Source organism: Hyaena hyaena, unplaced genomic scaffold, assembly GCF_003009895.1.
Source record: "Hyaena hyaena isolate Hyena2069 unplaced genomic scaffold, ASM300989v1 scaffold_120, whole genome shotgun sequence".
In the NCBI taxonomy this organism is placed as follows: domain Eukaryota; kingdom Metazoa; phylum Chordata; class Mammalia; order Carnivora; family Hyaenidae; genus Hyaena; species Hyaena hyaena.
Window position 1 is genome coordinate 1,436,426 of NW_024080752.1, and position 19,044 is coordinate 1,455,469.

Below are 19,044 nucleotides of genomic sequence, written 5' to 3' on the forward strand. Positions count from 1 at the left end.
TACTTTAATTTTCACAATTGTCCCAAGAGGTAAGTGTTATTTCTAACTTAAGATCACTTAGTATGGCCAAACCCAAATTGAAAACCCTGCATATATGATTTCAAACTAAAGTTTATGCTCTTTTCATCATTTCATTTTGCTGAGATAATACTATAAAGGACTTCGGAAATTTTGAAATATTGTTCAGAGGTAGGGTTATTTTTGTCATTTTAATACAATTTTTTCTATTGGGGTATAATTGACATATATTAGTTTCAGGTGTACAACATGATTCAGTATCTGTATGCATTGTGAAATGATCACCACAGTAAGTCTAGTCAACATCCATCACCATTTGTAGTTACATCATTTTTTCTTTTTTCTTATAATGAGGATTAATAACGTAATTTTAAAGATTATCAGAGTAATACAAACATTCATTTCTCCTATGCTCAATATTCCCTTTCAGTTTTGCTTTCTTGAGTACTTGGTATGGCAAATCTGCCTTGTCTGTAAGAATATAAGTAGTTACTTCCTCCCAGAAGTGATTTTTTTCCCCATATTTCCCCAGCCTAAGTTGAAGATGGTGTACAGTTGTTGCATCAGGATTTTGGCAATGTTGGAAGTTTTAGTAACCAGTAGAGTTAGTATTTGTCTTCCTATCTGGTCTTTATATTCATTTTCTCTTTAAGTAGCAGCCACATGTGGACCTCTTCAGGACGTAGGTCATGGACTTAGATGTCATCACATTCACTTCTGGCTGTTGAATATCTATCTTTTGTAGGACAGGACTATATTGCTTAAAGGTGTAGAAATAGTGAGATAAAATACCACCTCATAAGTTACTATTTTTTTTGGTGTGTATACACACATGTGTATATAAGGGGCTTTTTCACTTGAAAATTAGATTGTTAGGTTGTTTTGAATATTTACTCATAAGTTGAGTTAGGGAGAAAAAGGAAAAATGTCCTCACGCCCTGCCCCTTATGTCTTCATGAAATTCACAAAGTTGCAAAACAGGAATAGCATACATCAGAAGTGTGGCAATAGGAAGAAACATTTGGTTTTACTCATTATCATTATGTTGAACAAGGGAATTTTCCAGGAACTTAATTTTGTGTTCTATTTAATATTTCAGGCTATATAGTTAATGCTTGTCAACATTTTACATAAATCAGTTTATTTTTAAGTTAAGTTTATTTTAATTTATTTGTTTGTGTGTGTGAAGCCACTTTGGGTTGGTTTCCTCTCTCCCTCACACCTTGTAAGTTTGAGGGGAGGGGCAGGCAGGTGGCACCATGGATTTGTTTAGGCAGTTGATGAATTTAAGTTTAGTCTGCCTTAGTGCATGTAGTTCTGCCTTGGGGCTCACGTCTATTTAACTAGCTCTTTAAGCCATGTGGATTTGTGTTGGAAAATGCATTTGATTTCTTTCTTGATCTTTCTCAAGCCTGGTTTGAATCCTGGGAACACAACTGGGGACATTGATGCCTTATTACTTTCAGATGCAGGTTTTATTCTTTAGGGTTCACTAAGGTGAATTTTGGAGAGAAACTCTGAACAGGAAGATTTACGACCTGGAGGGACATAGGCTACATAGGTGTCATCATCCTCTTTTATTGTGTGACATTTATGATGTGACTTTTAATGTCTTATTTGGAAATTGATAGCTAAATATTATTACATGAGCTGTCTTTGTAAAAATGTGTCAGAGTCTATGGTGGCAATAAAATCTAAGGTGTAATTTATAAGTTGCATATCTTACATACTATAAAACTTTTCTCTTTTAGGCGTATGGATCAGGCTGTGATATTGTTATTTTGGCAAGTGATTTTGAATGTGTGCAGATCATTCCTGGTGCTAAGCATGGAAACATCCAAGTCAGCTGTGTGGAGTGTTCTAACCAACATGGAAGAGTAAGCAATTTAATTACCTTATTAAATGTCATCTTTTAATGCATTCTTATCCTTTTTTATAAGGCTTGCTTACAATTTCTTATTAATATACCATGCTTAGATGGTTACTGATAGGAGTGGACGAAGTGATAGGATGTATACACATTTGTAAGGGGCCATTAAACTGATAATGAGATAATTATTCTGCAGGTGTACACTGTCTTGGAAGTTCTGTAGGCCTCATGGTCCTGTGCATACTGATGTTCTGCCAGTTGATAATTCTAACAACTGTTAAGTCAGTAGTAGGGAAGTAAACTTTTGTCTTCTCTGCTTTTATCTCATCCATATCACAACATCAAATTTTTATAAAAAAATATAGCAAGTTGTTAGTATCTAATATAATATTTGTCATGTAACAGCTGCTTTGTAGAGCTTCTGTTAATTTAATGAAAATTTATTTGTTAATTGAAGAATCTTAAGCTTCATTCATTCAGACTTTAAAACAAAGGGTTTATTTTGAAGTAGTTTGCAACTCACATGTACCTCTCCCCCAAAATATACATCAAACATGATAAACATCAAATTTTGGTTGTATGTGAAGTAAATATAGTACATTTGCTCTATATTCTAAAAGCTCAGGAAGGCCAGTGTTGTGTAGAAGAGTTCAGTATTTCTGCAGTATAAGAATGAGACTTTTCTTGTAATAATTATAATAACTTAAGTGGTCTTAGTGTTCTAGAAATTGTTTTTTTCTGAGAAATAACACATTTTACCAAGGATATGTTAAATCAGAATTTTCATGGTAATAGTAATGATGCCAGTTTATGCCAGGTAACAAATTATTACAGTATTTCTAAGTGTCCCACCTTGCTGCTTGTATCAAGCTTTAGTATTTGTGCAGATGTGGCCCAATATAGTAGTCTAGTGATGTGATTGACCTAGTATTGAAACACTGAGTTTCCTGGTATTTTTTGATACTTGTTTCCTACTTTTCTGATTTTTATCCCAGTTTTTTCCCCACTAACCATTGCTTACTCTTAGAAAACACTGAGAGTGCCAGATTTCTTTCATTAATTTTTCATTGCTCATTTCTTTAAGCCAAGTAGGGTATCTTTAAACCTGCCTAGAGTTCTATGATAGTTCTCCAAGATGAACTTTAATAAATTATTTATGTGCTGGTAATGGTCACAATAAATTATCTGGGAGCAAAGTTTCCTTTCATATGTAAGACCTTAGTGTTCATAACCCTGTTTCCACTTTTCCTTCCCTGGTTGAAGATAAAGAAGGCAAAAATGACATTTTTGATTTATTGTTTTTTTATTGCCATCTTCTTTTATTTTCTATATTCTCAGACCTTTTGGTGATAACTTTGACATTTATGAGTTTATGTTAGCCAATTATAATTATTCTAGCCAACTCATTCATCGATTGACAACTTAAATGTGATCATTCTTAACACTCTTGCCTCCATGTTTCCTCAGCTGGGCATTTGAAATAGCTTCCTCCCTACCATTGTGGATTAAGAGCTTTTTTGTGGAAAGGGTATTAGATATTAAGTAACAGTTAAAATCACTTTTTGGTGTGAGAGTGCCCTGAAATGACAGTAGATCTTGTTTGGCTGGCCTTTAAAAAAAAAAAAAAAAATATATATATATATATATATATATATATATATAATATATACACCCACACCTAATTTAGTGTTCTAGATGTCAGCAAGAATGGTTTTTGGTCTCTTCCCTGTAATTGGTTCCCTCTTGCCAAGAGGAGGATGAACTGGGAATTGGCTTTCAAAGAATTATTAGAAAACAGGATCTGGTAGCTTCCAGGAACAGAGGATTTATGTCCTTTTTTTTTTATCAGGTATGTGACCTGGAACCCAGATCTCTGTCTTAAGTCCAATGGAGATGTCGACATCAGCTCTTTCTCTTCCGCTTGCAGTGGAGTCTCTGATATCTCTTTAGTCCATTTTCTCTATTCCTTTTTCTAGCTGGTTTTCCCCATTGAATTTTTTGTTCCATAGTATAATTAATGTCATTTTATTTGATGTATTTTGAATACTTGTTTAATACTCTTTGATGTCTTTTTCTGCTTCTCATGGTTTTTATATTATTTTTACTAGATTATAAAATTTCTGGCAGATGTGCCATTGAAATGTATCTTTGTTAATAAGGTTATTCCTATGTTATAAAAAATTCTTACAGAAAAGAATGATTTCTTTGAATAGCTCAACCGTGTATACAATATGTAAAATAAAGCCTGATGAGTTTTTGACAACAGAGAAGAGATTCTTAAATCCAGTACTTTTCCAGTTATATTTATGGAATGGAATCAATCATGAACTGTATTGGGATTGTAGTATATGTAATTAGCTTATACCTTATTGTGAAAAGGATGTTTTCTTTATCTTCCTTTCCTAAATGTTAATGCTTTGTTCATTTCCTTTTAGATTGCAGCTTCATATGGTAATGCTGTTTGTATTTTTGAGCCCTTGGGCATAAATTCTCATAAGAGAAATTGTGTAAGTATTCATTGGTAGTAGAAATTTTTTTTCTAATATTTTATTTATTTTTGAGAGAGAGAGAGAGACAGCATGAGCAGGGGAGGATCAGAGAGAGAGGGAGGCACAGAATCTAAAACAGGCTCCAGGCTCTGAGCTAGCTGTTAGCACAGAGCCCGATGCGGGGCTTGAACCCACGAACCGTGAGATCATGACCTGAGCCAAAGTCGGACGCTCAACCGACTGAGCCACCCAGGCACCCTGGTAGTAGAAATTTTTTAGAGTTAAGTTTAGAATCCAGTTGATAGCAGTAAAGAGCTCCTTAGGAGCTAGTGCTGAACATGGTACCCATGTGAACTTGATCTTCTGCTTTTTTATGGTAAGATCTTTTGCATTCATTAGGGATATACCCCTAGACCTTTTAGAAACCCAGTTTTCTACAATATTGCTAATTGAGATTTACCTTGTTAATTGGGATCTACCTTAGTTAAACTACTATTATTTCTTGTCTAGATTGCTAGAGTAGTCTCTGATATGTTTTATATCCCTCTCTCCCCTTCTCTGTTCTCAACAGAGCGGGTCATGACATACTTCTCTGCCTAAAACTCCATATTTCTCTCAGACACAAAGCCAAAAAGCCTTACAGTAGACAGTATAGCCATTCTTCCCTCTTGTACTCAACACCTCTCAGAGCTTGACTCCTACTATTTTTGTTCTCTAATGTTACTCCAGCCACACTGGCATTTTTACTCTTCTTTGAACAGTTACTTTCCCATCTTAGAGTCTTTGCATTGATTTTCCTCTTGTCAGGAATGTTTTTATTTTCTCTAGGTAACTCCAAGGGCAGCTCCTGCAGATCTATAAATATTTGCTCAGTAATACCTTCCCAGTGGGGATCTGCCCATTTTTAAAATTGCCACCTTTGTTTTAACCCCTCATCCTTCTATTTTAAACTTTTATCCATAGTGCTTGTTTGTTATTTAGTATTTAGAATGTAAGGTCCATGAGGGTATGGAGTTTTGTTTCTTTTGTTCACTGATCCATCTGAAGTACTTAGAACAGGACTTGGAACCCAGTGGGTGCTCCTAAATATTTATTGAGTGAAGGAGTTAGGAGCTTAGGTAAAATCACTTATCAGCTAAATGGTCTAGCATATCACATTGAGAACCAACCATTCAAATTCATTCTAGGTGCTTTATTTTATTTTAGTTAAAATTCAGAGGGACATCTGGGTGGCTCAGTTGGTTAAGCATCTCTCCCCTCACCAGTAAATAAATAAACTTAAAATATATATACATAAAATTATTTTTAGATAATAAAAATCAGGTTTTGTAGTTATTTTAAAATTCTGGCATGAATTTTAGATAGTCATGATAACTTGAATGAAGTATTTGTTAAGTATTTAAAAAATCTTGTAAAGAGAGAGAGAATTGCTGTTTGTTAAGCTATTACTACTTGCTAAGCAATTAATGTATAACTTACCTAAGGTGATGTGGCTTTACATGCAACTGTAATTTGACAAAAGGACAATTTGTATTTATGTACTGAAAAGAAAATATCTCAAATTTTTTTACTTACTGTATATCATGGCAAAGGCCTTTAACTTTTGCACTTTAAATCTTTCTACCTTTTAGAATGAAAATAGTAAGAAAAAAAGACTGGAAATTATTCAAATAAATAGAACACATAATATAGATTTGTGGATTGTATATATTGTGTGGTTCAAATTTGTTGACTTTGGGAGATATATCTAGTTTTATTTTAGATGTTGAATCCATATGATTATGATAGTTTTCCCTTCTTTCTAATGTGCATTTGTTTTCATAAACATTTATTGAGTGTCTGCATATGTTCCAGCCATTACAGCACTCAAGACACAAAGCTTATTATGGCATAATTCCTGCCTTGAAGAGTTGGGGTGTACTACGAGATTGAGACAGATGCACGAATACTCCTTCGATGTGGCCACTGTTAAAATGGTGGGATGTAAAGTGTGCTGTGGGTGCTGCCGGGATGTTGGCAGAGGTGGTCATTTAGCTGGATCTCGATGTAAGCAGAGGAGTTTGCAGATGGAGAAGAGAGAAGAAGCATGTCCTACATCTGAGAATGTGTTTATAGACATGGAAGGGGCCTGGGAGAATATGCTTTGTTTGGGCATGGCAAGCAGCTTGATGTGGTAGAATAAATAGTAAGTGTAACTATTGGAAGTTATTTTAGGAACAATATTTTCAAAATAATAGTGAAATATTTCCTTATTTGTTTTAGATCATAAGGTATTGAGGTGAAGAAAATGATAAAATGAAAATATTTGTACATATTACTTTAAAAACATATCTTTTTCTTTCTTCTTTCTGTATGTTTCAGCAACTCAAGTGTCAGTGGCTTAAAACGGGGCAGTTTTTTTTGAGTTCCGTGACATACAATTTAGCATGGGACCCTCAAGGTATTTAGTGATTATATTTAAAAATTATAAAGAGTAAATATTTGTTTTAAATGTATGATTACAAGGTAGTATAGTTTCTCATAATAAGATGATCAGTGTAGTATATTTTCTTTTTGTTAGTGAATGAGTGTATGTATTTTTTTCTTCTTGGTATACACTGCTTTGTACAGTGCTTAATTTACTATGAGTTCTGTGCTTTTTTATCCCCTGCCTTTGAATGTTTTGTTCCAAAAAACAGTGATGATTTGTTTCCTTAGTTAACATGTGCTATACTTCACTGTTACTGTATTTAGTAAGGAATAAAATCAGAAATAAAATAGGGCCAAAAAAACCCCTATCTCATTTATTATTTGTATTTTAGGAAATTTTGTCTTTAAATTTGAAAGATTAGAAACTCCTAAATGATAATGGCCATTTCACCTTTTAACTTTCATGATTAATAAGGTTAATTTTGTAGAAAAACAAATTTCATTAATTTTAGTTCTGTTTTATATCCTGAGAACATTTGTGTTTATATATCAGAGTTTTTTGCATTTGTTTGTTACTGTGCTTTTCCTTTTTTGTTTTGTTTTTAGGATTTACCTTGATACACAATAGCTCTTTGCCAGTAAGCTTTTCTTTTTTGTTCTCAGGTTTCGCCCAAGAATTACCCTTTCTTGTATAGTGGATTCTTAGAACTTTCAAATGGATATTCCCCAAGTATTTTTCATAAACACTATTCCTTAGTTTTCACATATCAGTTTATAGAGCTAAATATAAGCCCACATATGCATTTTTTTCTCTAGATAAGCCATGCTTATTCATCAGAACTTTCTTTAATTTTCAGATAACAGATTGTTGACAGCAACTGATTCTGTTCAGTTGTGGGCTCCTCCAGGAGGTGACATTCTGGAAGAGGAGGAAGAAATTGATAATAAAATTCCTCCAGTTTTAAATGATTGGAAGTGCATCTGGCAGTGCAAGTTAGTATCTAACTCTGTTGTTCTCATTAATTTAAAAAAAAGCTTCCTAAAATATGTTCCCTTTCACAGTGATCTCTATTTTTTGATAGTACCATTACATTTAGAAGCCTAGAAAGTAGACGACTTCTAACCCAAACCCATTATAATATTAACCTTTAGTATATATTACAGTTGATTGGTTAAAAAAAGAACAAAAATATTCTTGGAGTTATAACCTCAGGACTTAGATACTACTCATTAATGGATGAGATGTTGATAGGGATGGGGAAGAGGAAGATGTGATGAAAGTTGCCAGCCACTCTTAAGTGGAAGAATGGCTGTACCACTGACAATATGGATTAAGTGTAGGGGCCCACTTAGCCAGGAGAGGTGGTTGAGCTCAGTTTTTAATATGTTATATTTCAGATGTTGGTGGGGCATGTAGGTGGAGTGTCTTTTATGCATGTTGATTGCATTCTTCTTTGGATCCCCAAAGTGAACTTTGGATTGGTTTTATTAATTAATTTGTATTTTTAGGGAGGTGAAAACACTCTTGTTCTGATATGTTATGAAAGTCTTGTTTTGACCATTTATATATACAGTGTTTCATATTTTAAAAATGCGGACTGGGTAACTTTTTTTTTTTTTTTAAGAACCTCAGTGTCTGTACATTTGATGGAATGGTCCCCTGATGGTGAATATTTTGCTACTGCTGGAAAGGTAAAGGATCAAATAAAACATAAACAAAAGAAATAAAAAAATTAAAAAATGTTTCTTTTTCTTTGTCATCTGTAAAATTGGGGTAATCCTACTCTGCAAAGCTGGCCTGAGGAATAGTGATAGTATTAATGAAAGATCTGGTATGTTCCTCATAGGTAGTAGGCACTTGGAAAATAAATGTTGTTATTTGACCTTTCTTTAACACTTACACTTTATAAAATTAATTTTTATGTTAAAAGAATAGCATATCTATGTAGTTTAAGAAGTGAAATAGTGCTACATATTCACAGTGGAAAGAAGTACTTCTTTCACCCCATTCTTTTTTTTTTTTAATGTCTTATTTATTTTTGAGAGAGAGAGAGACAGTATGAGCAGGGGAGGGTCAGAGAGAGAGGGAGACACAGAATCTGAAGACAGGCTCCAGGCTCTGAGCTGGCTGTCAGCACAGAGCCCGACGTGGGGCTCGAACCCACAAACCGTGACAGGCACCCCATTTCATCCCATTCTTATTCCTGTGTCCTGAGGGAGTTGTCAGATTGTGTGTTTCAGTATTTCCTTTCATGTTCCTAAGTAACTTGCTAATGTTCCCATTTCTTGATTTTTTCCTTTTAGTTTTATGTATCCTCTCTTGCCTTCCTACTATGGAACCTAAGACTTCAGTCCTCTGACTGATGTCCCCAGCCCCATCTCTACTGTTGCCACATTTATATATTGACTTCCCTTCTTCCTGTCTTGCTGATGTAGATCTCTAATAATATTTGGGTAAATGTTCACATTGTTAAGATTGTGTAAAATGCTCTTCACAGAATAATTACTTTGGAGTTACTACTAACTCTTTTACTCTTTGCTTCAATTTGTCTATACCTAATTTACCCCAAACCTCTGGCAGTCTTTGGATCCCCTCTCGGTTTAATTCCACATAGGAGGTACCCTGGAAATGTGTGTTCTCTTTGCCCCCACTCTGGCTTAGTTGCTCTCCAAGCCTAAAATAGCAGAGCTATCATTTTTGAATTTTCTTTCATAAACTTTAATTAGGAGATTCTCTTTGCCCTGTTTCTTAGCATCATTTATCTTCCCTTGCCTGATAGAGATACTCTTTAGTAGATTCCTGAAAAGGGTGAATGGGAAAGAATTTTTTGAGGCATTGCAAGCCTAAGCAACTATTCTTCTTTTATGCTTGATTTGGCAGGGCATAGAAACATGTTGAAAATTTTCTCTCAGGATTTCTTACGTCCTGGTTCTGTTGCCTTCTAGCTACCAGTGTTTCTATTTGAGAAGTACAGTGCCATTAGGATTGTCCTCCCCGTCCATCTCCAGCTCATAGAGGTTTTAAGAATCTTCTGGTGTTTTGGGGCACCTGAGTGGCTCAGTCGGTTAAGCAACTGACTTTGGCTTAGGTCATGATCTCATGGCTTGTGAATTCGAGCCCCACACTGGACTCTGAATTGACAGCATGGATCCTGCTTGGGATTCTCTCTCCTCTCTGCCCTCCCTCGCCCTCGCCGCCGCCCCCCCCCCCCCGCCACTCGCTCTCCATCTCTCTTTCTCAAAAATAAGTAAGTACACATTGAAAAAATCCCCCAGGGTAAAGTTTCATTGTATTTAATTGTTGTATGTGGAATTAAAACCTTTATATTACACTACAGGGCAAGAATACATTCTCTAAGAACACCAGAGTTCATCCTTTTTGCATTGCTCTCTAGTTGTAGAACACTCTAAACTGTTTTGTGGCTGAATAATTAGTTGATCCAGAGGTAGTTGCTCAACAGGTGGCATTATAGACAGGAAGACTGCACAATATTATTGGCAGAGAGACTGCAATCATGTGCAGTTCAGTAGTTACCTAATAACAATTTCAAAGTAGTAAGGAGTATAAAAACTATTTGGGGATATTTACAGAAAATGCCATGTAATATTAAAACATCTGTGATTTCTGTTAGAGTCATAGGTACCACTAATACCACTTTGGTCTGTTGCTTTTATTCGTAACTGAAATTTAGCATTTCCTTCAGTTAGCAGTTATGAAAATAGAGAAGTAATTGTTTTTCACCACTCTAGTTCATGGTAACTCTGAGTCTTAGTCATCTTGGTTTCTCAAGAAGCAGATCCTGAGACTAGGATTCAAGTATAAGTAATTCATGTGGGGAATGATTACCAAGAAATATACCATATTTAAGGCAGGGAAGTGAAGGGGCTGAATAAAGGTATGTTTTCATGCAAGTGACTAACAGATTGTGATCTCTGGGTAACTCTGGGAGCTGGTGTTCCTCCTAACATCGTGTTCCTCATACATATTCTTCATACATATCAGTTGTCGGTTGGGGGCTGGTTAGGGCAGGTCACTAATTCTCAGGAGTCAGAAACAAGTCCTAGGAAACTTCAGGCAAAGATATATAGATGCTATAAGTTAGAACTGGCACACTAAAAGGCTAAGACATGAGAGCATACTGGGTGTATCAAAAATAATCTTTATATCTTAGAGTTCTATCCACAGGCCCCTGGGGTTAGAGACCTCAAAGAACCTGTGACCTAAAATCTGGACATTTTGTGTTTTTGTTTTCCACATCTATGTCTGAAATCTATGTGGAATCATTTTTAGATATGATTTGAGGAAGAGGCCAAGTTCGTTTTTTTTCTATATTGACACCCATTTGTCTAGCACACAATTGAAAAGCCTTCTTTCTCTGTTGCTCTGTAATCCCCCTTTTGTCATAGATTTCAGCATCCATATTTGTGTGGGTCTGCTTCGGGGTTATTTTCTCTAGTCCATTGGTCTTATACCAGTGCCACTTGTCTTAATTGCTGTAGCTTTTAAATTGTTTTGGTGTCTGGTAGAACACATCCTCCCATCTTGTTTTTTTTCTTAAAGATGATCTTTCTTGGTCTTTTGTATGTTCAAAGTAGTGTTTGGGAAAATACCCAATAGTGGAATTACTGGATCATATGATATTTCTGTTTTTACGTTTTTGAGTCACCTCCATAGTGTTTTCCACAGTGGCTGCACCAGTTTACATTCCCGCCACCAGTACACGAGGGTTCCGTTTTTTCCCCCCACATCCTTGCCATGGCCCTTTGTATTTGCATGTATATTTTAGGATTTTTTTCTTTTTTTTAATAAGATAAATAGATGGACTTATTTTCAAGTATTAAATAAGCCTTGTGTTTCTAGAATAACCCTAACTTGATTATAATGTATTATTCTTCTTGGATTTGGTTTGCTAATATTTTGTTCAAGATTTATGAGATCTGTGTGTTAGAGTGAGATCACATTGGTATATGTTATGGACTGAACATGGGCCCCCAGCCTGCATTCATATGTTGAATTGTGATGGGATTTGGATATGGGGCTTTTGGAAGGTACTTACTATTAGATGAGGTGTGATGAGCATATGGGCCTCATATAGGAATAGTGAGTACTTTTATAAGAAGAGATGCCAGAGAGCTTGCTCCCCTTCTGGGATGTGAATACATAGCAAGAAGGTAGTTGTCTGCAAGCCAGAAAGAGAGGTCCACCAACTTGATCTTTCTGGCAGTCACATCTCAGCCTCCAGTCCTCAGAACTGTGAGAAAACACAGTTGTTTAAGCCACCCAGTCTGTGGTATTTTGTTATGGCAGTCCAAGATCACCAATACAGCATAGCATGCCAAACATGCTATAATCTTGCCCATTCTGAAAAAAACAACAGAACCAAAAACTTTCTCTTGACCTTTTCTCAGCTTCTGCCACATTTCTTTGTCCTCCTTATAGCACCTTCAGAGAGTTGTTTATAGTTGCTGTCTCCAAGTTTTTCTCCTCATTTTCTGTTGTGTTCACTCTCTGTTTCTTCTGAAAGAGTCATTAGTGAGTTCCTGTTACTGAATCCTGTGGTTAGTGCTTAGTTACCCTAATGGCATGAATTAACACAGTGGGTTACTTCCTCACCCTTGAACACTTTCTTCAGTTTACTTTCGGGACATCACACATTCTCTTGATTTGCTTTTTAACTCTGGCTGCCCCTTATTAGTTTGTTGGGATCACCTTTTCTTCCCTACTTTTAAATTTTGAAGTGCCCCAGGACTTATTTCTTAGACCTCTTCTCTGACAACTGTTGTCCTCTGACAATCCTCACTCCCTTGGTGATCTTATCTCATGGCTTTAAGTGCATTCAGATTTGTATCTTTTGCCTGTAACTCTCCCCTGAGCTCCAGGCTAATTGTATGTGCACGCGGGTGCACACACACACACACTGCACACATTGGTATACATACACACATACACACACATGTGCACATACATAAAACTAATACAAGTCGTCAAGTAAACACGTCTAAAATGGAATCTCTAAAATTGAGCCTACATGGCTCAATCAGTTAAGCGTCTGACTCTTGATTTCAGTGTAGGTCATGATCTCATGGTTGTTAGATTGAGCCCCACATTGTGCTCTGTTATGGGCATGGAGCCCGCTTGAGATTCTCTCTCCCTCACCCTATGTCCTTCCCTTCCCTCTAAAAAAATAAGTAAATAAAATGGAACTCATGATCTCTACCTCTGCCCTCATTCTACTCCCCTGATGGCTCTACCTTCAAAATATATCCACAGTCAGCTCACCTCAGTATCACCTCCATTGTTATAATTTATTTGCAGCCTCTGTCACTTATTACTTGTATTATTATATTAAATTCTTAATTGGTTCTCCCAATTTTTTGCTGTGCTCCTATACACTATATTTTCAAACCAGTGGCTAGAGTGCTCTTTTCAAAATGTGAGTTAGGTAATGTCATTCCTCTGTTCAAAACTGAAAAGGCTTCCCATTTCATTCAGTAAAAACCCAAGTCTTTATGGTGGCTTTCCAGGCCCCATGCTTACCGCATCCCCCATCACTTCTTTGACTTTATCTTCTGTTCCTCTCTTCCTTGGAAACTGTACTTCAGCCACGCACCCATTGTTATTTTTCCTAAACACAGCTTTTGCACCTACCCAGAAATCTCCTTTCCCAGAGATTTGCCTGGCTTTTCCCTTTAATGTCTTAAATATCACCATCTCTATGAGGCTCTTCCTAAGCACCCTTTTTAAAATTGCTTACCACCTCCCATTATACTTTTTATTCCCTTTTCCTCCTTAAATTATTCATAGCCCTTATCACTAGGAGTCTGTATTAGTTTTCTGTTATTGGATATCAAAGTACTACAGATAGATTCAAACCACACATTTATTATCTCAGCTTCTGTAGTTTAGGTATTTAGGCATCGCTTGGATAGGTGCTCTGATTTGGGACTCCGAAGGCTACAGTAAAGGCATCAGCTAAATTCTGACCCAGAGACTTGACTAAAACAGAATCCTCCTCCAAGCTCACTCAGGTTGTTGGCAGAATCTATGTCTTTGTAGTTCTATGACTGAGGGCTTGGCTTTTCCTGGTTCTTGATCAGAGGCGTCCTCCAGACCCTAGAGTGCCAGCACTTCCTTGCCATTTGGGCTTTCCTCCTTCTCTCTTTTCCTTTCTTCCAATTCCCTGCCTCCTCTTCCTCCTCCTCCTCCCCTCACAGACTGTCTCAACGATTTGGTGGGGTAGGTAGTAAGGAGTCAAAGGATAACAGGAGAAACTAAAAGTAAATAAATTGGAAGAAAAAAATTAAAAGTAGATTTTAAAAACAAACACTGAAGGGTGCCTGGGTGGCTCAGTTGGTTGAACATCTGACTCTTGATTTTGGCTGAGGTCATGATCTCTGCGTTGTTGGATTGAGTCCCTCTTCGGGCTCTGGGCTGAGTGTGGAGCCTGCTTGGGATTTTCTCTCTCCCTCTGCCCTTCTCCCCTACTCACACTCACACACACACACACACACACACACACACACACACACGCACACCACTCTCTCTCTCTAATAAAAAACATCAAACACTGAAAAACTTGACAAGCCAATCACCTGCAAATTTTTTTTTTTTTTAGAAACAAGCTTATTTAATCTTACTTTCATTAGCAAAAAAGTGGAAGTATATAGATTCTACAAAACCCACAAATAATGCCACTACCACCTGCAACCACAATTAACATTTTGCTGTAAATTTCTTCTAGAATTTACATGCAATTTACATGAATACATGCATGCCCCCCTTTTCTTTAGGTTTAGTCCTTTTTATCTCTTTTTGACTTCTTTTGCTTAACAGAATATGGTGACTATTACTGTTATTAAACATTCTCTTACATACAATATCATTTTCCATGGCTACATAGTATATTTTATATATACATATTCATTATATAAAGAACCATAATTTATGACTTGACCTCCATTTTGTTTATTTTTTATTACTCATTTCTAATATTTAGATACCATGACCTTTAGTATTTCTGCTTTGAGGAATTTCCTGAGGTTTTATTTATAATATACAATTATAAATAAATTGTATAATTTATTTTGTAATTGTAAAATTACAAAAAATATAAACATTTTTGTAAATGTTCTTTGAGCCCAGAAAAAAAAATTTATTTTCTGTATTTTGGATATTAAGCAGCATATATTCAATCTCTTTTTTTTAATGTTCTTTTTTTTTTTTTTTATTTGAGAGAGAGAGAGAGAGAGAGAACAAGCAGGGGAGGGACAGAGAGAAAGGGAGACACAGAATCTGAAGCAGGCTCCAGGCTCTAAGCTGTCAGTACAGAGCCAGACATGGGGCTTGAACCCACAAACTGCAAGATCATGACCTGAGCCAAAGTTGGATGCTTAACCCACTCAGCCACCCGTCACTCTGTATATGTTCAGTCTTCATTCAATATTCCTTATATCACACAATTCCTGTATTTATATTATTTCTTGTTTGTTTACTTGGTATATGAAAGCCTGAGTGTGGCATTTTAAAATCTTTCACCACTACTGTATGTTGGGTGCAACATTAGCTAATGCAATCAACATTTACTGATGCATATATTTCCATGACAGTATATCTGCACTGTGAATTGGACTCTATGTTTATATAAAACAACCCTCATTGCCTTATTTAATGATCCTCATCTTAAGCCGCAATCACCTGCAAATTTTAAAAAACTCCTAATATTTAATATTTCTGGGTAGAATGTAGAGATGCAAGAAGAGTTTTCCATAATGTCTGAAAAACAAAGTTAGTCAAAGGTAAATGTCAGCATCACAGGAAAAATAGTTTGAAAAAGAATAGGGGTGCCTAGGTGGCTCAGTTGATTGTGTCCAAGTCTTGATCTTAGCTGAGGTCTTCATCTCAGGGTGATGACTTCGGGCACCATATTGGGCTCTGTGCTGGGCATGAAGCCTACTTTAAAAAATAAATAATTTTTGCCTTTGATCTCTAGAACTAGGCAGTCATCTTTAAAACTTTGATCTTTAAAAACTAGCATTCCATTACTCCTAAAGCTTGACCATGAAAAAAATGGCCATACCAACAGATTTGTTCTTTTTGTTACTCATATTTCTTAGGGTTACCATATGCTGACAAATGATTAGTAAGGCTAGTCATTCCTTTGATTTAACAAGTCTGTCACAGTTGAGGCCATGATGATTTAATAGAGGACAGAATCATTGTGATCAGAGAGCTAGTCTAGATTCATACTGGAATGCAGCTTTATATTTCCAGTTGGTCTTTGCCCTGACATCAGCTTGGGTACTGTTGTGCGTGCTGTGCTGCATTTGAAGCATGTTTTCCCACTACCCTCTCTCAAATGCAATTAATGGTACTATTGTAAACACTTAGGTTTTCCTTAAAACATGTGTTTTGCCATATATATCATCTGATGTACTTTTTAAAAAATTACATCTTAAAAAATTTATTTTATTTATTTTATTTTTAGAGAGAGAGTGTATATGAGAAGGGGAGGGGGCGACGGGAGAGGGACAGCCAGAGAATCTTAAGTAGGTTCTATGCCCAGCATGGAGCCTGGCATGGGGCTCAGTTCTACAACCCTTGGGATCATGACCCAAGCTGAAATAGAGGGTTGGTAATTCAACTGACTGAGCCACTCAGGTGCCCCATGGTATATTTCTGTTTTTAAAGTTTATTTATTTTGAGAGAGAGAGAGCAGGGGACAGGCATAAAGAGGGGGAGAAAGAGAATCCCAAGCAGGCTCTGCACTGTTGGTGCAGAGTCCAATGTAGGGCTCAGACTCACTAACCGCAGGATTGCTACCTGAGGCAAAGTTGGGTGGTTAACTGACTGGGCCACTCAGGTACCCCAGCTCTCAATTTAAATATCATTTTTTTAAGGAAACCTCCCAGACCAGGTCAATTCTTCCAAGTATATACTCTCACAGTATGCTTTTTATTTGTAGCACTTAACATAATTTTATTAAAACAGTAATTTATATCTTTTTTTTAAGTAGTCTCCATGCCCAGTGTGAGGATTGAACTCATGATCCTGAGATCAAGACCTGAGCTGAGCTGAGATCAGGAGTCTGACCCTTAAATGACTGAGCCACCCAGGCACCCCAGCAGTAATTTGTATCTTTATTTACTGTTGTCTTCCCTTCTGGAGTATAAGCTCTGTACAATTCTGAATTATATTTTGTTGTCTCCTATCTCTTCCTTCCCCTCTCCCAGCTGTATCCCCAGCAGTTTATACAGTGTCCACATTGAGTAAATATTTATTGTTGGAGTGAATCACGTGATCATTCTGTAGTATATAAGCAGTTAATAGCATATCATTATCCATTACAGACTAATTTTGTTTTTAAGGCTGAAGCAGTCTGAAAGTCATTGAATTTGCTCAGAGTAAAATTTAGCTTTTTAACAGATCTGTATCTGGACATGATCACATGAAATATAATTCTTATGAAATATATTACAATGCATGTAATTGGATTCAGTTAAGAATAGTTTATTAATAGAAATTAGAAGATGTGTACCTTCTCTAAATGAGACAAATGAATTGTTAAAATACTTACAAAAAGTACTGTTTGTTTTGTACATTTTTCTTATAGTTGATTTCTCTTATATATTATTTTTTTATTGAAGTAATTAACATACAGTGTTCTATTAGTTTCAGGTATACAATATAATGATTCAACAATTCTATACATTACTCAGTGCTCATCAAGATAAGTGTTCTCTTAATCTCCTTTACCCGTTATACTCATTCCCCTACCTATCTCCCCTTTGGCAACCACTGGTTTGTTCTCTGTGTTTAAGAGTCTTTTTTTTTCTTTGTTTTGTTTCTTTTTTTTTTTTTTTTTTTTTTTTTTTTACAAATAGTTTATTGTCAAATTAGTTTGTACATAACACTCAGTGCTCATCCCCAAAGTGCCCTCCTTCATGCCCATCCCCCCCTCCCCCCCACATCCATCAGTCCTCAGTTTTTGTCAGCATTCAAGAGTCTCTCATGGTTTGCCTCTCTCCCTTTCCCCCACCATTTCCGCCCTTCTTCTCCCCCTTGGTCCTCCGTCAAGTTCCTCCTAATCCTCCTATACGTGCAAACATATGGTATTTGTCCTTCTCTGCCTGACTTATTTCGCTCAGCATAACACCCAAACCTAACCAAGGATACAAGAGATCTGTATGATGAAAACTATAGAAAACTTATGAAGGAAATTGAAGAAGACACAAAGAAATGGAAAAACATTCCATGCTCATGGATAGGAAGAATAAATATAGTTAAGATGTCATTACTACCTAAAGCACTCTACACATTCAATGTTTTGTTTCTTAAATTCCACATATTAGTGAAATCATTTGGTACTTGTCTTTCTCTGACTGACTTATTTCACTTAGTATCATACCCTCTAGGTCCATCTGTGTTGTTGTAGATGTCAAGATTTCATTCTTTTTTATGGCAGAGGAATATGCCTCTGTGTGTGTGTGTGCCCATGTGCACATGCGCGTGTGCATGCGTGTGTACACGCCATATCTTCTTTATCCATTCATCTATTAATGGACATTTAATATCCTTATATCTTGGTGATTCTAAATAATGTTGCAGTAAATATAGGATTGCATATATCTATTAAATCAGTGCTTCTGTTTTCTTTGGGTAAATGTCCACCAGTGGGATTACTAGATTACTTGGTAATTCTATATTTAATATTTTGAGGAAACTCCATACTGTTTTCCAGAGTGGCTACACCAATTTGCATTTCCACCAAAAGTGCACAAGGTGTTTCTTTTTTTGCACATCCTCACCAACACTTGTTATTTCTTGTGTTTTGAGTTTAGACATTATGACAAATGTGAAGTGATATCTCATTGTGGTTTTGACATATATTTTGTGATGACTAGTGATAAGCATTTTTTCATGTGTCTCTTGGCCATCTGTATGTCTTCTTTGCAAAAATGTCTATACATGTCCTCTATCCCAGTTTTTTAATTGGATTATTTGTGGGGTTTTTTTGTGTGTGTGTGTGTGTTGAGTTGTAAAAGCTCTTTATATGTTTTAGATATTAAACCTTTATCAGAGAAATCATTTGCATATATCATTCAGTAGGTTACCTTTTTGTTTTGTTGATGGTTTTTTTCACTGTATAAAATCTTATTTTGGTATGGTCCCAATAGTTTGATTTAGCTTTTGTTCCCCCTGCTTCAGAAGATAAATCTAGAAAACGTTTCAATGCCTCATGTCAAAGAAATTACTGCCTG

General features: G+C 36.1%; 1 protein-coding gene across 4 annotated transcripts in view; it reads left to right on the top strand.

Moving 5' to 3' along the window:
* DMXL2 (Dmx like 2) overlaps positions 1-19,044 on the top strand; it is a 157,613-nt gene that overhangs the window by 30,323 nt on the left and 108,246 nt on the right. For all 4 annotated transcript variants that reach the window (XM_039237094.1, XM_039237096.1, XM_039237095.1 and 1 more), the window contains exons 2-6: positions 1,770-1,895; positions 4,324-4,395; positions 6,739-6,817; positions 7,644-7,779; positions 8,412-8,478. In XM_039237094.1, the coding sequence (XP_039093025.1) occupies positions 1,770-1,895; positions 4,324-4,395; positions 6,739-6,817; positions 7,644-7,779; positions 8,412-8,478 (480 nt within the window). The remainder of the gene's footprint in view (positions 1-1,769; positions 1,896-4,323; positions 4,396-6,738; positions 6,818-7,643; positions 7,780-8,411; positions 8,479-19,044) is intronic.